The sequence below is a fragment of the Oreochromis aureus genome, linkage group 23, assembly GCF_013358895.1.
Source record: "Oreochromis aureus strain Israel breed Guangdong linkage group 23, ZZ_aureus, whole genome shotgun sequence".
Taxonomy (NCBI): domain Eukaryota; kingdom Metazoa; phylum Chordata; class Actinopteri; order Cichliformes; family Cichlidae; genus Oreochromis; species Oreochromis aureus.
This window is the reverse complement of record NC_052963.1, coordinates 2,248,350-2,265,595: the sequence shown is the minus strand read 5'-3', so window position 1 is coordinate 2,265,595 and position 17,246 is coordinate 2,248,350. Positions and strand designations below refer to the sequence as shown.

The 17,246-nt window shown below is 40.2% G+C and overlaps 1 protein-coding gene across 1 annotated transcript in view; it reads left to right on the top strand.

Annotated features, from left to right (window-relative positions):
• Positions 1-2,966: 2,966 nt before the first annotated feature.
• Positions 2,967-17,246, top strand: part of LOC116334043 (pseudouridine 5'-phosphatase) — a 31,470-nt gene continuing 17,190 nt past the window's right edge. Inside the window, exons 1-3 of the mRNA XM_031757345.2 lie at positions 2,967-3,085; positions 3,645-3,863; positions 7,689-7,918. Of these exons, the coding sequence (XP_031613205.1) occupies positions 3,016-3,085; positions 3,645-3,863; positions 7,689-7,918 (519 nt within the window). The 5' untranslated portion in view covers positions 2,967-3,015. The remainder of the gene's footprint in view (positions 3,086-3,644; positions 3,864-7,688; positions 7,919-17,246) is intronic.

Sequence of the window (17,246 nt, the reverse complement as noted above, 5' to 3'; positions counted from 1 at the left end):
AAGCTGTTGGTCACATGATCACTGGGGGAGTATTTTCAGCTATTGAACAGCTATTGATGTTCAACTACTGTTGTGAACCTCTAATGTTGAATTGAATATCTTCCGAGGCCCTGAGGTGTCATGTCTACAGAGGCCTTGCTGCCTAAAGTGGCTTAAGGACTTGTTGGGAGGTACCACTCCATGTGGGGGAACTTAAACAGTTAAGTTGGCAGTGACAGTGAAACCTGGGGAAGCAGGTAATGGCCTTCTCAATCTGCACCTGCAGCAGTTGGATTTCTGTAGTAGACAGAGTTCATAACAAACACTGTGCTTGAGCGTCAGGGGCTCCAAAGTACACTTGGCCCAATGGCAACTTTGGGCCACAGGTAAATGATTGAAGAACTAGCTGAGATGTACTGTCGCGCAAAGCGGAGTGCAGATGTGACAGGAGCTGAAGCAAAAACCTGGAGTTTAAGAGGAGTTCTTTGTTACCATAAAGTAAGGACCTTAAAGGTTCTGGAAAACCAGGCAAGGAACTTGGAAAGGGATAGTAATGTTGTTTACATACTCATATGGACAATGACAGCTTGTACTTACATTGTGCATATGACTCCATCAATCTCAACTGGGGATATAGTTGGAGCATGGAAGGAATACTGAGCAGTACTGAGCATTTCCTGAATCCCACTGACACGCCCTTTTTTAGGTGAAGCCGAGTCTGTGGATGAGGTGGCTCAGTGAGTAAAGCTGGGCCTACACTGTGCAATTTTTTTTCAGTCGCGTTATTCAGCTTCTGCTCAAACTGCACGATTGACTCGCAGGGGTTATAAGTTCGTAGGTCACGATGCAGGGTCTCACACTATACGGCCCGATGCTCTGAAGCGACCTGAGTGCTCACACTGTGCGTCCATAAAATGAAGGTTATAACAGAAATTCTGTCGCTCGCTCTGCCTCTCTGTCTCTCACTCACACAGACACACACACCACCACCATCAACTTTGCTAAATTGCTAATGAAAAACATTGATCAGGCAGCTGTGATTGAGCAGCAGTGTAGATCCAACTACTTTCACGGTTGTTGTGGTCGTGATAATTTTGTGATGCCACATCGAAAAGGCTCGGATGAGCTTTCCAAAGTTCTACAAGTGCCTCCATCGCTTGTGTCCAGATCACACGCTGCACTGCTGTGCTACGCCGTCTCTTTCACCGACATTTATGTGTTTGCGCGTGCGCAGTGTGAGCGGTTGCGGTGACACCCTCACGACGGTCGGGAGGATTTCAAACAGGTTTGAAATCTTCCCGATGATCGGGAGCTGGTCGTGAGGTGTTAATCGCTTCTTGTTACCCCACGTATACTACACGATGCACGACACACGATGAAGGCCAAACTCGGGCCGATCAACAAAACGGTCACACGACTGAAAAATCGGCTCAAAATGGGCCAAAAATCGCACAGTGTAAGCCCAGCATTAACTGAGGTAGGAGAGTCTGTCTGTCAAACCTCTGATTCAGAAGGAGCCTCCACCACTAGCAGTAATAAAATCTTATTATTTCTGTTGTTTTCTTAGTCATAGTTATTTTTTATGCCTTATACAAAAAGAACTGAGCATGAACCTCACAATCAGTGAGGAAATCTGTTGCATTCCAGAATAAGTTGAAAGTCGGCATTTTCAACTGGAATGTCCATTCAACTCAAACTCCAAGTTAACAATCTAAGAAGGCAGGAAGTAAACAGTAGTAAAACTGTACAACGTTTAATCTGTGCTGCCTTTGTGGTGTATGGTGACATACTAAATAAACTATGCACAGACCATGGATCAGGCTCTTTCTATGAATGGGCTGCAGCAATGTTTTTAAGCACAAAAAACAAGTACTGTGCTGTATTGCTTGGTATTGCTAGTGATGCATGAATGACTCCACCTTACAAGGAAGCAAAATAAATCCCGTTTTCCTTACATTCCTTACTATTGGAACGCGCTCAACTCAGAAGTGAAGTCAGTTCCGACACCTGACTTCTGAGGGAACAGGAACACTATAGAACAGCGATGTCAAACTCATTTTACCTGGTGGGCCACATCAACCCAGTATCACAGCAAAATGTGACACTGGTCCACTGTGTCCATTTCACACTTCACCAAAACGTGAAATGAACACGCACGCAGAAGTTGCGTTACCAGCAGGAGGAAATAATATAATTAAAGCCACGAAGTCGGTATTGAGCAAAAAACATATTAGTACATTCCAGGGTCAGATTACTGTAACAAACTGCAACTTCTACATTTCATGTTTTCAAGAGGCAAAGCGTGAAACGGACACTGTGGACCGGCGTGTCTATTACACACTGTGTCGTGATATTGGGTTGACCACATACTTTGATTCTGAGTGGGCTGGATAAGTGAAACTCCACTTTCGTGTCTGCGACAAGAATAAAAGGAAGTGCAATCCCAACAGCAATTATCAGTTTTTCTGCATAACTAAGAAGCGCTCGTCTGCTAAATGAGAGGACTCTGTTACCATGCTGTTTTGAGCTTAAATTGAAAAGAACAAACAAACTGATGAAAAGTGAAAAACAGAAAGATCTCTGTCACTGGTTATCTATTATCTGTTACTTTTGGTACAGCATGAGTCGTGGGCAGGTCTATATCAGTGGGAAAAGCTGTAAATCTCATATATGGTCGATATTAGTTAAAAGTCCCTCACTTTTAACACAGTGTCCCCGGCCGATTTTTGGTGCCCGGGCCTTATGTTTCACATCCCTGCTGTAAAAGGTTCGTGTGGACTTCATTTCCCACAAGCCATTGCTCTGGGTTGTCTAAAAAGCATTCATGAGAAGACCGAATGTTTTATTTAAAGAGAAATGCAGAAAGGCTTGTTAATTATAACCAGATGTTTAAAATAAGAGAGCGTGTGGCAGCTGTCTTTGAGGGAACATTGGTGGAAACGCGTATTTGGTCGCTATTTGTTTCGTGACACGAACATCTGGGTTAGTTTTGGTTGTCCTGCTGCGGCCACGCGGAAATACAGTCACAAGTGAAATATGTCTGTGTCCCACGGCAGCTACAAACCTGTGGACCGTGTCATTTTTGACATGGATGGATTGTTATTAGGTCCTGAAACGCATTTTTATCTTCTTCTGGTGGTGTTGTGTTTTTAGCGAGTGCTGCGCTGAAATCCATTCATTCACTCCGAGTCGTGTTCGAGTATGGTGAAGACCTGGTCCACCGCAGCCCGTGGAAAAACATGACTGATATGTTGTGTCGTGTAGAGTTTTTATATATATATGAAGTTGAATTCGGCACAAATCTCAACCATCAGTCTGTGCTATCAGCTTATTTACCATAAAAACAAACAAACCAGTCTTTACACGACTGTAAGTAAACTTGAGTTATCACTAAACTCAGACTCGCATTTAGATTCCACATGTGCTGAATCAGAGATTATTATTCACCTCTGTAACTAAGTTACTTATACCTGGCGTTTGGCCCTGTTTTAAATGGGTGGTCAAAAGCGACTTGTCATTAATTAATGTTAAACATTGATAATGTCATTTCACGTCAGGTGTGCTTGTTTGTTGGTGTACCTGTAGGTTTGTGATGAACCACGTGGTTCAGTTATACACAATGTTCAATGACATTTAAATAAAAGCTGTTTATTTCCTCATTATAGACACCGAGCGACTTTACACGGTGTCCTTCCAGGAAATATGTGACCGGTTTGGAAAGCAGTACACATGGGATGTGAAGACATCAGTGATGGGGAAGAAGGCTCTGGATGCTGCCCAGATTATCCGTGATAGGCTGGAGCTCCCCATGACAGCTGAGCAACTGCTGGTTGAAAGCAGACAAATACAAGAAAAGATCTTTCCCTCTGCTAAACTCATGCCAGGTAAATCTGACTTACCCTGACATTTGATTTCAGTTACTGTGTTTAAGACCTCTCTCTGAAGAATGCAGACATACAACAGTAAAATGCAGCGGTTTGTGCTAAGCTAAGGTTACTTTATTGTCTCCTATAGGAGGAAACTGAGCATCCAAACGGGACAATAGCAAACAATAAAAACACACATAATAGAGACAATGTTTAAACTGCCTTTCATTGGGTATTGTGTAGGCTGTGGATCTTCACGTAGGAGTGTGTGAATCATACCAGTGTGTGGAAGTGTTGTATCTGACTGAAGGCTCCTCTCATCCAGTGTGCTGCTGTAACCTCGGATAGCTGCTCGAACACCTGTAAACACCTGCTGTCTGTATCAATATTAGAAGTCAGAAACAGACACGCATCCATCACATGTCCATTTGTGTTACATTATACTGGCAGGTCATAATCACATACACCAACAATTACCTGGATTTCATCCAGAATGCCATGTCATCATTGAATTATTGCAGAAAGAATTTCATTTGTGCTGCTAATGCAAAGACAGCTGTTTGCTAGGCTTAGTGAAACCTTTCACAGACGCTCTTTGTCTGCTCCTTCTTACAGGCTTGTGCTGCTGATGTTCATTGTTAAACAGTAATACATCGTTTTAGTGGGCAGAGCTTAGTCCAACTGCAGGTCAACACTGACAACCGAGATGTTCATGAGTGGATGAACAGCAGGGACCCTGCTAATCTTATTTATACATGTCAATAAGTAGTTTAGTTTTAGTGGACTCTAGTTTAGGATCTTCTGCCCACTGTATATGTGACGCCCACAGTGACACAAGAAGAACTTTGATCACATGTTTTCTGCTTTGTGTGGATTAAACATGATATCCATCACTGGGCAGGTGAGGCTTGAATCACAGCCAAACTGATTCAGATTTTGCTCAGTGAGTCTGACCAATGGATGACTTCTCTTGTGTTTTCTTAGACCAGAGCATGCCTGTCATACTGCCCGTGTTACACAAGAGCTTTAATGCATTTTTGTTTCACAGCAAAAAGCCCAGTGTTGAATTAACTCTCACAGAGTTGATTTCAACACTTTTTCAGGGTTTAGAGTTCCAACCTGTCCAGATGTAAATGGACATGTTCAAAATAGTTAAATATTTAACACAATGGCAGAGTTTGTTATTTAACTCACCAAACATTGTTAAAATAACACTAAAAGATTAGACAAATAACCACGCTCAGAGCTACTTTCTTGCTATTTTCAGCCCCCCAAGTGTCAACACTGAAAACTGTCAGAACTAATAAGAATAATTCCAATAAACAAATTAATTTTCAAATAAAAGTGTATGTTTGGCTGTCCCTGCAGTCGTTAATACAGCTGAATCAAAACATTGTAAATGAAGGTATAAAATACAAAGTTTCACTGGAACCATTGGACGAGCTTTGAATATCAAATGGTTTGTGAAATGTAAAATATTTTCAATCATACGGCCTTCCTCACTTTGCACTATCCTGAATGCATGACCATGGTCAGCAAAATTTTCTCTGAGTAGTTTGTCAAAAGAAAAAAGAAAAAAAGAGACAAGACTGCAAACAACAAGTCCAGCTTTAAATTCTAAACGATCAACTTTAACTCGACTAGTCGAGAGAAGCTCTTTCGATTGGCCGCATTCATTTTGTTTGACGGTGAAAGTTTCCCAGTGATAAGCTTTGGCCGTCTGATGCTTTTTAGCACGTGATTTGTTTCTGTTTTTCAAATGTTTAAAAGAATCTTTATGTTTGGCTTCAGACCTCACATACTCCACATGTGTAATCAGGGCCAACAGGACATGGGTAATGGATCATAAAATGATGCTTCGGTATCAAGTTTCTATGTGGTTACAAGTGTTTAAATAGTTTTTGGTGCTCAACAATCAAACGCTATAAATATGTTGTCATACCTACAGTCAGAGACAGTGAGAAAACTATGTTCATTATTTGAGGTAACAACAACAACAAATTCCAGTTTTCGTCTCCTGCAGGAATAATGTCAGCAGACACACTGGGATGTTCCTCACATGACACAGTGTCTGGATAGAGTTCAAACCATTACCAGCATCTCCAAACTAATCCTCAGTCCTGTTCTGACACAAAGTGTTGTGTGAGATATTCAAAAAGCAATGTGATCATGCATTATATAAATGAGTAGTTATTACAAATATGGAAATACTTAGGGGAATTTAGTGTGGAATTTCTTTTTAAACAATATAAAGACTTGAATTGTTTCTTGGAGAAATGCATTTCAAACGAACGATCATCTTAAGCTCATTCTGCCGTTTGAGAATCACTGTTCTCAATCAAGCAAAGGCGACATAAATGATGTCTGCTGAATGACTCATTAAAACCAGGAATTACATCCATTCCTAGATGATCTCCAGTGAGCTGTGAGATTGTACCATAGACCTTAGCCCTTGGCTCTGTGCAGATCTTGCCTGTGAAAAAGTGATACCAGATGAATGTTATTCAAAATGAAATTTTGGGGCAAGTTTCTTACAACAAAATAAAGACAATATTGTGATTTCCACGTCTGGAGCCAAGGGGATTGGCTGTTTCTCAGTCATCATAGTGTAGCCGAGTTTGTAATGTGTGTCTTTTGACTGAAAACTAAAGCTGAGTTTTAAAAAATCTTCCATCAGAGAAGTCAGTGTCAGGCTCTGATCTACACTCCTTCTTTAAAAACATACAAATGTCTGGATTTCTGCACATGAACCGCAGTCTTTCTGAAATCAGTACATATATAAAAGTATATATGAAAGTGGCCTTACAGGTACTTGATCATAAGTAGTGGATTTCTGCTTTCGCCTGTTGTCATTTCTCACCCTCAGTGTTATTTCAACTGGGTCTGAGAGGAGATATTGAAGTAGTATTGAATTAGTAATCCAAATTTATGCAGTTAAATTGGCACAAATATGAAAAACTGAAACGTATATACCCGTGATTATCAACCATGTGAGCCACCAGGATGTTAACCATTTGTCTTCTTGTGCCATGTGTTAGTGTTTGTGCTGTTTGGTACTCCTGTAGTACTCCTGTAGTACTCCTGTAGTACTCCTGTAGTACTTCTACACCACCAGACTTGCCTCTTAACTCAGATTCAACTAGCTACAAAAAACATGGTGTTAAAAAGTTTCCAGTCCAAATTTCAAACTTAAAAAAATCTGACTGTTATGCTTTACAGGGGAATGCATGTCAGGAATATTTCTTAATTTACAAAACAGTTTGCTAAAGGCAAGTTAAATTCATCAGTGAATGGGGCTTTAAAACGATTCACATCTGTTTCTAAACCTTTTCCCTTTGCAAAGCTAAAATAAAACTCAACTCCTTTTTTGTGGAATTGGAGAAAATCAAACTGTCCTTCAAAGGCATCCAGCTGCTTCTGCTGCTGGATGTACTTCACCTGCATCAGCATTTTTCTTAAAACTTCAAGTGAATTAAGATTTAAAGGGAAAACAGCTGAGAAACCCTGATGAATAAAGCCTGATAAACTATACAAGCTGGAAGAAGAGAGAAGTGTAGTTGGAAGAACAACTCATCAGCCCTTTGTGACATGCTTAGTTCAGAAAACATACAAAAAAGTGATGAAGTGCACAATTTACTGCGTTTGTCTTCTTGTCACATAACCAAAGTCAGGTGAACAGAACAGCCCAGGTAAAGGAGAGTGTTCCTGAAGGGAGTTCCTCTGAGCTGCTCCGCTCAGCGCTCTGCTCACAGTGCTGGAAATGCTTTAATATCATCCTGTAAATTGGTGAACCAGTATATTAGTCCTGCATTAAGACTAATTCTGCAACGCATGTACCACCAGGTGTGGAGAAACTTGTGCGTCATTTGCAGAAGCACAAAATCCCCACTGCAGTGGCAACCAGCTCAGCCGGCGTGACGTTCAAATTGAAGACGAGTCAACACAAAGAGTTCTTTGCGCTCTTTGATCACATTGTCCTGGGTGACGATCCAGACGTGAAGAATGGCAAACCTCAGCCGGACTCCTTCCTGGTGTGTGCCGGCCGATTCAATCCCCCAGCTCCTCCGGAGAAGGTGAGGAGGACACAGTCTGTTTGCTGCTGTTTGTCATTCGCAACATTCAAAGTCAAAGTAACAAAAATCTGTTTTGTAATATTTGTTTTTGTTTTTTTGAAAAACTCTTCAAAAATAGGAACCAAAAGTTCTATCTACCAACGTCTTTACTTTTATAATTAGATTGTGAAATATTATTACAAAAAATTAATATTGAAACAGTGGTTCAAAAAATAAAGAGTTTTTTTGTCCTCTTACTATAATTTTTAGTTGTCTTAGATTTTCATGTAATAGATAATAGCAAAATGATTTTCTATTAATAAGATGATTTTTGTATGCAGGTGACCGATTTTTATTATCAGCAGGTGGAAAAAAATCTTTACAGTTAAAAAAACATTGATGTCGACCATTCTTCTCTTTGCCTCGAAGTATTTGGTCCAGTGCACTTCTGTAGAGTGTGTGTGTGTGTGTGTGTGTGTGTGTGTGTGTGTGTGTGTGTCCGCAGTGCTGCTAATACACTGCAAACACACAGACAGGCACTGATACTCACTAACTTGCTATTCTTCTCTTTGTGTCTTTAATGATGTGTTTGTGTGTCTAATAAAGACTTATTTCAGTATGTAGAACACAGTAACAAGCGAGATCAATCCACTGAAATGTTGTCACATCACAGTATTTCCTATACTGTAAGTTCTCAAATTCAAACTGATAGACAAACTAAATAATTCAATGAATAGAGTGGTCATCAATAGAAAACACTGCTGGGCTGCTTTGTAAAAAGAATTTAGTACAAAGGAACACATCAAATGCTGAAACAGGGTAAACTGATATTTTGAAGCCTCCTTCCTGCAACACCTTTCAGAGCAGCACATTAACTGTTGGATAACTGCATCTCATGCTGCAGCATTGAAGGGCTGATGAGAGCATTGGCTGTACTTTAGAAAAAGGACCGTTTGTTTTCAGTGGCTGACAGGTGTGGAGTGCAGGCAGTCACTTAGCATCTGAACTCTGTTACCACAGAGCTGTTACATCTACACTCAGTGTTATTTGGCGTGGTCTTAGGTAGAATCATGACTTGAAAACATGTTGGGTAGTGTCGTTCAGCATTAATGAGGACTTCACAGATATTCAGGTATTATGTATCCCATAGTTATTCAGACACTGTGCTGATAACAACCAGAATGGCCCCTTACCTCTTTATCTCACAAGATGTGGAATCAATTTCCTAAAATACCCTTTCATACTGCTGCACCAGTTGAAGGGTGTTCCTCCCAAAGTGCATGGCTATATGCCTGTGAAGGTTCTCAGTCATCCAGGTCATCCTAGTCTAAGGAGCTTAGAAAGAAAAGCTTCTGGACTTCTTTAAGCTTCCTTGAGGAAGTTTCACCTCTCATCTGAGGAACTAGCTAAAGGTCCAGATGTGCCTTTAAGGTCCTCTGTTATTATTATTATACAAAATTGTCTTAGATTTTCTTGTGGTTACGTTATGAAGTAGTCCCTTAGTGTTTACTGGGCAGCTGCCCTGATGTTGGAATATAATCAGGGCTCTAGACTAACTTTTTGCCACGGTTAGGCACACCGGTGCAAAAGTTTATTTATTTATTTATTTAGGACAGTGCATGCTAATGAACATAAATGTAAAAAAAAAGTTACATGAATGTATACATGCCAGATTATAGCCAAAGGCTAATTTCCATCTGTTGTCCTTAAACATAAAAAAATTAGACATAATAATTCATAAAAATTCATCATTCATTTATAATAAAAACTCCATCACCAAACTTACACATACACACCATTCTGTTCCCAAATAAAACATTAAAACTATACAACTCATACATGATCACACACTTGATTTGTCCATAGCCAGTTTTTAAGCTTTGCCTTAAACAAATTGAAAGTCGAGCATTCTCTAATGGGTTGAGGAAGACTGTTCCACAGATGGCCGCCCTGGACAGAGAGGACGTTCTGCCCAAATGCTGTCCGTCTGTGAGGTAGAAACAAGTCTCCTCGGATTGTAGCTCGAGTGGTCCTGTCTGAGCTTTCTTTATGCCTAATGAACTGCTTTAGTGGTGGTGGAGCACGGAGTGTAAGACTTTATATATTAAACAGACTCTTTTAAGTTTCATTAAGTTATTGAAGTTCAGTAATTTATGTTTTTTTAACACATGACAGTGATGGTGGGAAGTCGGTTTTTTGTCAAGTAGTTTTAAACTTCTTTTATAAATGTTTTCAATAGTTTTAAGTGTTGTTGGACAAGCAAGTGACCAGGACGTCAAACAATAGTCCATATGAGAGATGATCATTGAGTAAAAATAAGTTTTTGCAACTTTCATATTTAAATTATTACGTATATGGTTAAAATTTCGATTATTAAATTTAAGTACCTGGGACACTTTATTTATGTGACTCTTAGGCGGACTCAAATTTTTCTACCGCATCGCTCAACACCGCAGTTTTACATGTGCACTTTTTTGGGGGTGAAATTGCAGTTCATACAGACAATATTCATTTGTAAATGATTAATTAACAATCTTGTGCTTGTGCTTAAAGTGCGTTGACACTCTTTGGCAATACTGTAGACAATGTTAAACTTAATCATCACATCGGCTCCTCTGACGACCTGTTTGCTGCTGCCTGCTGCTGAAAGGCAGTGGGGAGAGGGGACACTTGGGCAGTGCATTTATTGCAGCATATAATGTGTTTTCTGGATACACTGCTGCTTTTTCAGCATTCAGAGATTGATGGCACCGTGTCAGAGCTGGCTATGAATTTCAGACGGATCAGACCTTAACTTAACACAAAAGTTATCAATAGTTCTTTTCATCTTTTCTTATTACCCACAGCTACATCCACTGCTGTCAGGCCTAGGCTGCTCACTAGGGCTGGGTATCAACACTGATTTCTATAATCCATTCGATTCCGGTTCTCAAAGTCCTGATTCGATTCAGTTTAGCCTCAGACAGTCAGAAATATTATAATTCTGATCATTTATCAGCACTGATACATGTGAGACTTCATCAGAATTGTGAACATCACAGCAGATGCCTTTGTGTCAAAGTAACTGAGAATAAAACACAGAAAAACATGAAGCAGATTTTCCTGGTCTGGCGTTTTATAGCAGATAACCTTAAAAATATTCTGCAATTTTGCATAATTTTAAAAAGTTTAAATTTCTTCAGTATTGAACAGCAGAAATTGGGCTTTCTTGTCCGAGGTCATTTAAGAAAAAAGACAGCGGCCGACAGCGCTGCAAACAACGGTAGACTGGTGGGTGATAAGAGAATGAATGATGCTGAAAACAGATTTGAGACGGGAAACTGTTCTTGAAGTACAGAGAGAGAGAGAGAGAGAGAGCTGTGCATAAAGTGTGATTTTTAACATGGTGGAAGCAAAACAGCAAAAGTTAGAGGGAATTCATGACGACATTGATCAAATGTGAAGTGCAGTTTGCTGCTTTTTTTTTTTTTTTGCTGCTGGTTCAGTGAATTTTGGTTGGAGAGAGACAAACCCTGCAGCTCAGAATCAGCGAGCTGTCGGCTTTCAGCTCCGACGGCGTGTCCGTCTACGGGCCGTCGGGTGAGAAAGCCGAGAAAGACAAAGGTGATTCTGATGCGTCGGTCCGCTCTGTGTTTACATCTTTGTGTGGGATCCGTGTGCCTGCTCTCATTTACTGTTTGGTGGTTGTTGAAATAGTTTTGTGAGCTTTAACCTGAGATTCTGGTGTTTCTGACAAAACACAGTTATATTTAAAAGTCGATTCAGGATTTAATGAATCGATATCGCTTTATTCAAGCTACTCACCTCCCTCTATCCACCTGCACTTTCAACTGGACCACGGCCAATCAGAGAGGCCCTACCCCTGACTATCTCTGATTGATCACACGGAGAGTTGCAGAGATTTCTTTTTGTTTTTTTGTTACTTGAACAGTGCGACCAAAGATTTTTTTTAGTCGCACCATTGAAAAATTTGGTCGCATTTGCGACCAAATTGGTCGCGCTCTAGAGCCCTGATAATAATACTACTACTACTAATAATAATGGATTGCATTTATATAGCGCTTTTCGAGACCTTCAGAGCGCTTTACAGTTCCACTATTCATTCACTCTCACATTCACACACTGGTGGAGGCAGCTACAGTTGTAGCCACAGCTGCCCTGGGGCAGACTGACAGAAGCCAGGTAAAAACAGGGTCGCGTTTTCATTTCAATATATATATATTAAATATATATATGTATAAATATATATTAAATGTTGAGCTTGTTGGGTGTGTCTGTAGGCTGGGGTCGATGCAGTCTCAGTCCCAGTGGACCCTCAGTGTCTCGGGTTGTCACACACTGGTTCATGTGCCATATCGTCTTGATGGATGAAGTATAAAGCAGGGGCAAATGTTTGCAGATAGAGTAGTGGTTGGAGAAACGACAGAACTCTTGTTCAGGGTTTGTGCTGACGAGAACTGCGATATTTCGTACTAAAATACCGTAAGAAAAGATTATGATCTGGATTAATGCTGCTGACATCTGTTGAATTTTACTGGATACCCCTGCATACTGAAAGCCCTGTGAGGCCACTGTTTTTGTGATTTGGTGCTGTGTAAATACAGTTAAATTAAATTGACTTGAAAAATGCTAAAAAGTCAGTTACACTTAAAATGTGCTTCTGATGGGACTTTAGCACAGGATGTGTGTGCTCGGCACAGTCCCACTAACTCTGAGCTGATTCCACACACTGGATGAAAGTCATATGTAGAAAATATGATCGCAGAGATGAAAGATGCATCTTCAGTACTGCAGTAGAATTGCAGTCAACAGTAAGTCACACAGTGTGAGTCCTATATCTAGTTGTATTTAACTGCCAGTATGTCAGTCAGGAGCTTTTTATTTGCAGCTAATGTGTTCCATTTGCAGTAATGCAGACAGGACCTAATGTCAGCCGCTCTCTGCACTGACAGGCACACACATCTTCTGCAGCACTTTGATCAAAAGTGGTAAGCTTTCAGGGTTCATGGGCTGTTTAAGATATATTTCCAGACACTCTGGAAGCCATTTGCAGCGTTGAGTCAGTCAAAAATAGCTGCCAAATATCTCCCTAAAAGAACCAAATAACAGTGAGTGCTGACCTACTTTATGATAACACTCTCACTCTAGACCACACGTTAAAAAACGAATCTACTGCTGATTATTATTTGGTACACGGATTCAATATGTGTTCAGGGGATGTTCATGCTTTAGCTATGAACCCTTCATTTTATGTAGGTAAATTATTATGTACATATTCATAAAAATACTACAGTACTCTGCCTGTTAGAAAATATGTGGTAGCAGAAATGCTGAGATGAAGGAGTGAAAGGAAATGCTGTTTAAACTAATCATTGTTACAGTTAAACTGTATTTATCTTGGAGAGTAAACCTAAGGAGCATTTTTATCTTTCTCAGAAAGGCACATGATAATGATCACTGAGAATATGTGCTCAGCTAAAGCGTGCATTGATTTACAGACACTGCTGGAGTAGCAGATAACCTTGATGTCTGTGAAGCTTCTCAGTCAGCCAGGTCATCGTAGTCTAAGGAGCTTGGAAAGAAAAGCATCTGGACTTCTTTAAGTAGCTTCAGTCTTCAGTTCTGAAGAAGCTTCTCGGATGAGAGGTGAAACGTCTTCAAGCATCTTAAAGAAGTCCAGATGCTTTTCTTTCCAAGCTCCTTAGACCAGATAACCTTGAGGTTACATGAAGGCTTTTGCTGTTTATATTAGCTAACTCGACCAATCAAATGGTTCTGTGTCTCCTCTCTGATTAGCATTGGTTTTGGACACAGATAGAGACTGTTCCTAATGCTTTGGCTGGTCCTGGAGACACAGTCACCTGTGTAAAGTAGAAGAGGTGTTGAAGTACCAGGAACCACCAGAGTTGGCCGTCTACGCTGCATAACTGAGCCAGAACCTTGATCAGAGAGGTGACCACAACCAAAAACAATCACTCCAACACTTTCAGAGATGCAGGAACATGCCAGGCCTTAGACATGGAGTCCATATGGAATAAAAACCATATTGCAAAGACTCACCCAAGAATACTGGACTCTGTAACTGCAGACAAAATACTGGATGGAACACTGGTGGAAGTAATGTGAGCTGAATGTCATCTTTGAACCCTGGAGCTTTCCCCACTGAGGAAATGCTCTTCCAACTTTTAGCTTACTCCAGTTTTTTTCTCTGTTTCCATCTGTGATAACAGGAGTCTTGTCTTCTTTGCTGGGTTGAATTTCCAAAGTTAGCACAGCCGCTTCCTGGTTGGGGAGGCTGTGTAATAGCATCTAGGTTTTTGTCACAAGTTTTCATTTGTTATGTTGAAATTATACATCTACCCTTTGTCAGCATCTGCACGATGCTGTTCTTCACTTGTTTCTTTTAAAATGGCTCTCATGCTGTACCCGAGGATACTCCCTGGTAATTCTGCTGCTACAGCTTAAAGCCGAGTCTAAACTGAGTTGTCCTTTGCTTGTGAATGGATTTTATTCAGATTTTTGTTTCGACAGGAATCAGACCAAGGATGCTGCCCTTTTCTAAGCACTGGCTTCACCTAGCACATTTACTGTATTCACTTTTGTTCAGGACAGCCAGGAACAAACGTTGAACTGGCAACATATCCTTGGAACATAAAGCCTGTGAAAATGAAGAGGCTACTGCATTTTAATGTGGAAAGGATCTTTTATGTGAAATATTTGTTATTAACAGATGCCCACACGCATTACTCATCACATTCAACACTAATGCAAATAATTCTCCATTTGAATTAGTTAAACTAAAGGCACTGATTTTCCTGGTTTTATATAAATGACCAATAAATGACACTGTGTTGGCTTGGAAACATGAAAAGTGCTAATGAAACGAAAGCCAACAACAAAACAAACGTTTTAATACTAGTGAAGTGAAATATGGGTGCACTCTATGCATTTGTTGGTTGGCTACTGTAACCTGTAGCCACTTGTAACCACTCACTTCTGCTACATATTCTACTAATGCAGTTTGCTGTGATAAACTGTGAAAACCTGAACTGTATGCATAAATGTCCTGTAGTTTATATATAAAGATTTTGCAACTGTGTGCAATGAACTTGTGATGTTGTTGCTCCCTGCTTTGAAGAATGAACCAGGTCTGCAACTGTTTGCAGTCAGTTGCCAAATTGCAATAACCCAGCAATGAGTGTCAGTCTGCTATCAGTTTGAGATTAAATGGGGTCAAGTTGAAATTACATGCAGTGTTTTTATCATGCTCGTATTGTTGATTTGTCTATAAGGGATGAACAGTGTATGCAAATCGATAATAAACGTCATTCTACTGTCAACAAGAGCTTTGCTATGAACATTTAGTTTGTGTTATGTTTGCAGCAACGTTGGCAGCAGGTAGGAGTAAAATGGAGAGTAAATAACAAACTTCTCACAGTGAGTCAGTGACATTGTTATTCAACCAGTTCTAAAAATAGCCAGCTGAAACTTTGAGATGGAATAGGCAACATCTAAAATGAGCGTGCCACACTCCTTTGAGTAATTGTACCAGAGCACTATGGTCACAGTGTAGACGCCTCCAGGATGGAGGGGATTAAACCCCTGAATCATCTCAAAGGCACACGACTCTCATTTTGACACATGTAGCCTCTGTCAGCGATTACATGTGAGATCCAGACGTGACTGCTGGAGGATGCACATTGGCTGCTGTTGCCTGGTTGGATTTTCAAATGTATTTTGATGCAGTCACTTTTGTGTTACAGTTTATTACTTGACGTCACCATTTCTGATATGATTTATATTAAAAATAAAACAGAATTACTTTGGATTAATGTGGCAGCTTTATTGCCTTCATCACAAGTTTTTATCTTATGTTGTCAGACAGAATTTCAAACCCACAGCTGTTTCTGGCACAAGTGTTAACAGTGTTTGTGTTGTTTCACTCTGCGAATCATATCATTTCCTGGTTTTATTTAATCAGCATTTCTCTTCATGACCCAGTTGTTACTGAACAGTGATATCTGGTTGCACTGCTTTTGTCTTTGCTTTATTAAAATAGGAGCCTTAGCCATTACCGCAGTAAGGCGTAAACAGTTTCCATACGTTGCTGCAGAAGATGCTTAAAAGAAATGATACAGTAAATTAATGAAATGTACTTATTCCATAAATTATATAATATTTATTAAGGAAATGTGTAGTTTGCCAGTCTAGTTAGCTATTCACGTGCTGAAGTAAGACACTCATTTATCGAGACTGATAAACAGAGGTTGTAAACTAGTTTTCCACATCACACATTAGCATCAGATGTTCACGTTCTGCAGATGGATCATCCATAAAGGTATAACTCTTAGCTTTAATAAAAAGTCACAGCCATTTTAACAATACACCTTACATTGATAATTAGGCTGTGGATAATATGAAAACTACAGTGTAGACAAAACAGAAACCTTTCAGAAAGGTAGCAATAATGGGATTTTACTCCTACAGCATTTTGGAATTTATGGTCTAATTTTAAAGGGAAATTTGAGGCATCCAATAGAAGCATTGCTAACTCTTCTCCCTTTAAAGCGTTTTTGCTGCAAATAGGCCTGCCTGTGGCACGGTGCACCTGATTTTTTTTAATCTGGAGCCAGCCACTGTTAGGGCTGGCATTTTTCTTGATGAGATATGAAACTGCGGCTCAGAGGGGGAATCGACAGAGTGTTCAGTGGAATAACGAATGATGATGCGTCACTCCCTGGCTCCCACTCCGTGACAGAGGAGAGGAGGAGGGGTTAGCGGCAGAGACATGAGACAGAGGGAGAGAGTAGGAGGTAAACACAAGAAGCAGCGGTATGGTAATAGCACACATCCAATTATCATCTCTTTCTGCCCTCCTCTCAGCTCTGATGGAAAAAACACGTTCCTTTTAGGGCGCTATAAAATGGGAAAATCGGACAAAAAGCAAGATCTCTATCAAACACATGGACAGATATGGACTTGGTAATATAAACATTTAGTTTATCAGCTGTTGTATGTGTTTCTAATCCCCTGAGACACATGCTAGATAAAGGACAACAGTCTAGTTCCTCATATGGACTTTCAGTTTTGCGAATCAGGCATATAATGTTTAGTCAGTAACATGGTGGGTAACTGTTCTCACTGTTTCAACATGGGGGTAAAAAAACCTGTAGTCCTGTTCAGAATGATTTTTAAAAAATGTCCACTGCAGGGAAGTAAATATGTCCTACAATGGAATTTAATGGGATATTCCCAACGCCGGAGGCAGAGCAGAGAAAGCCTCATGTCCCCTCACGGTGAACACTGCAGTTCAGCCGCCTCACAGCTGAGTAATGTGGTGTCGATGGTC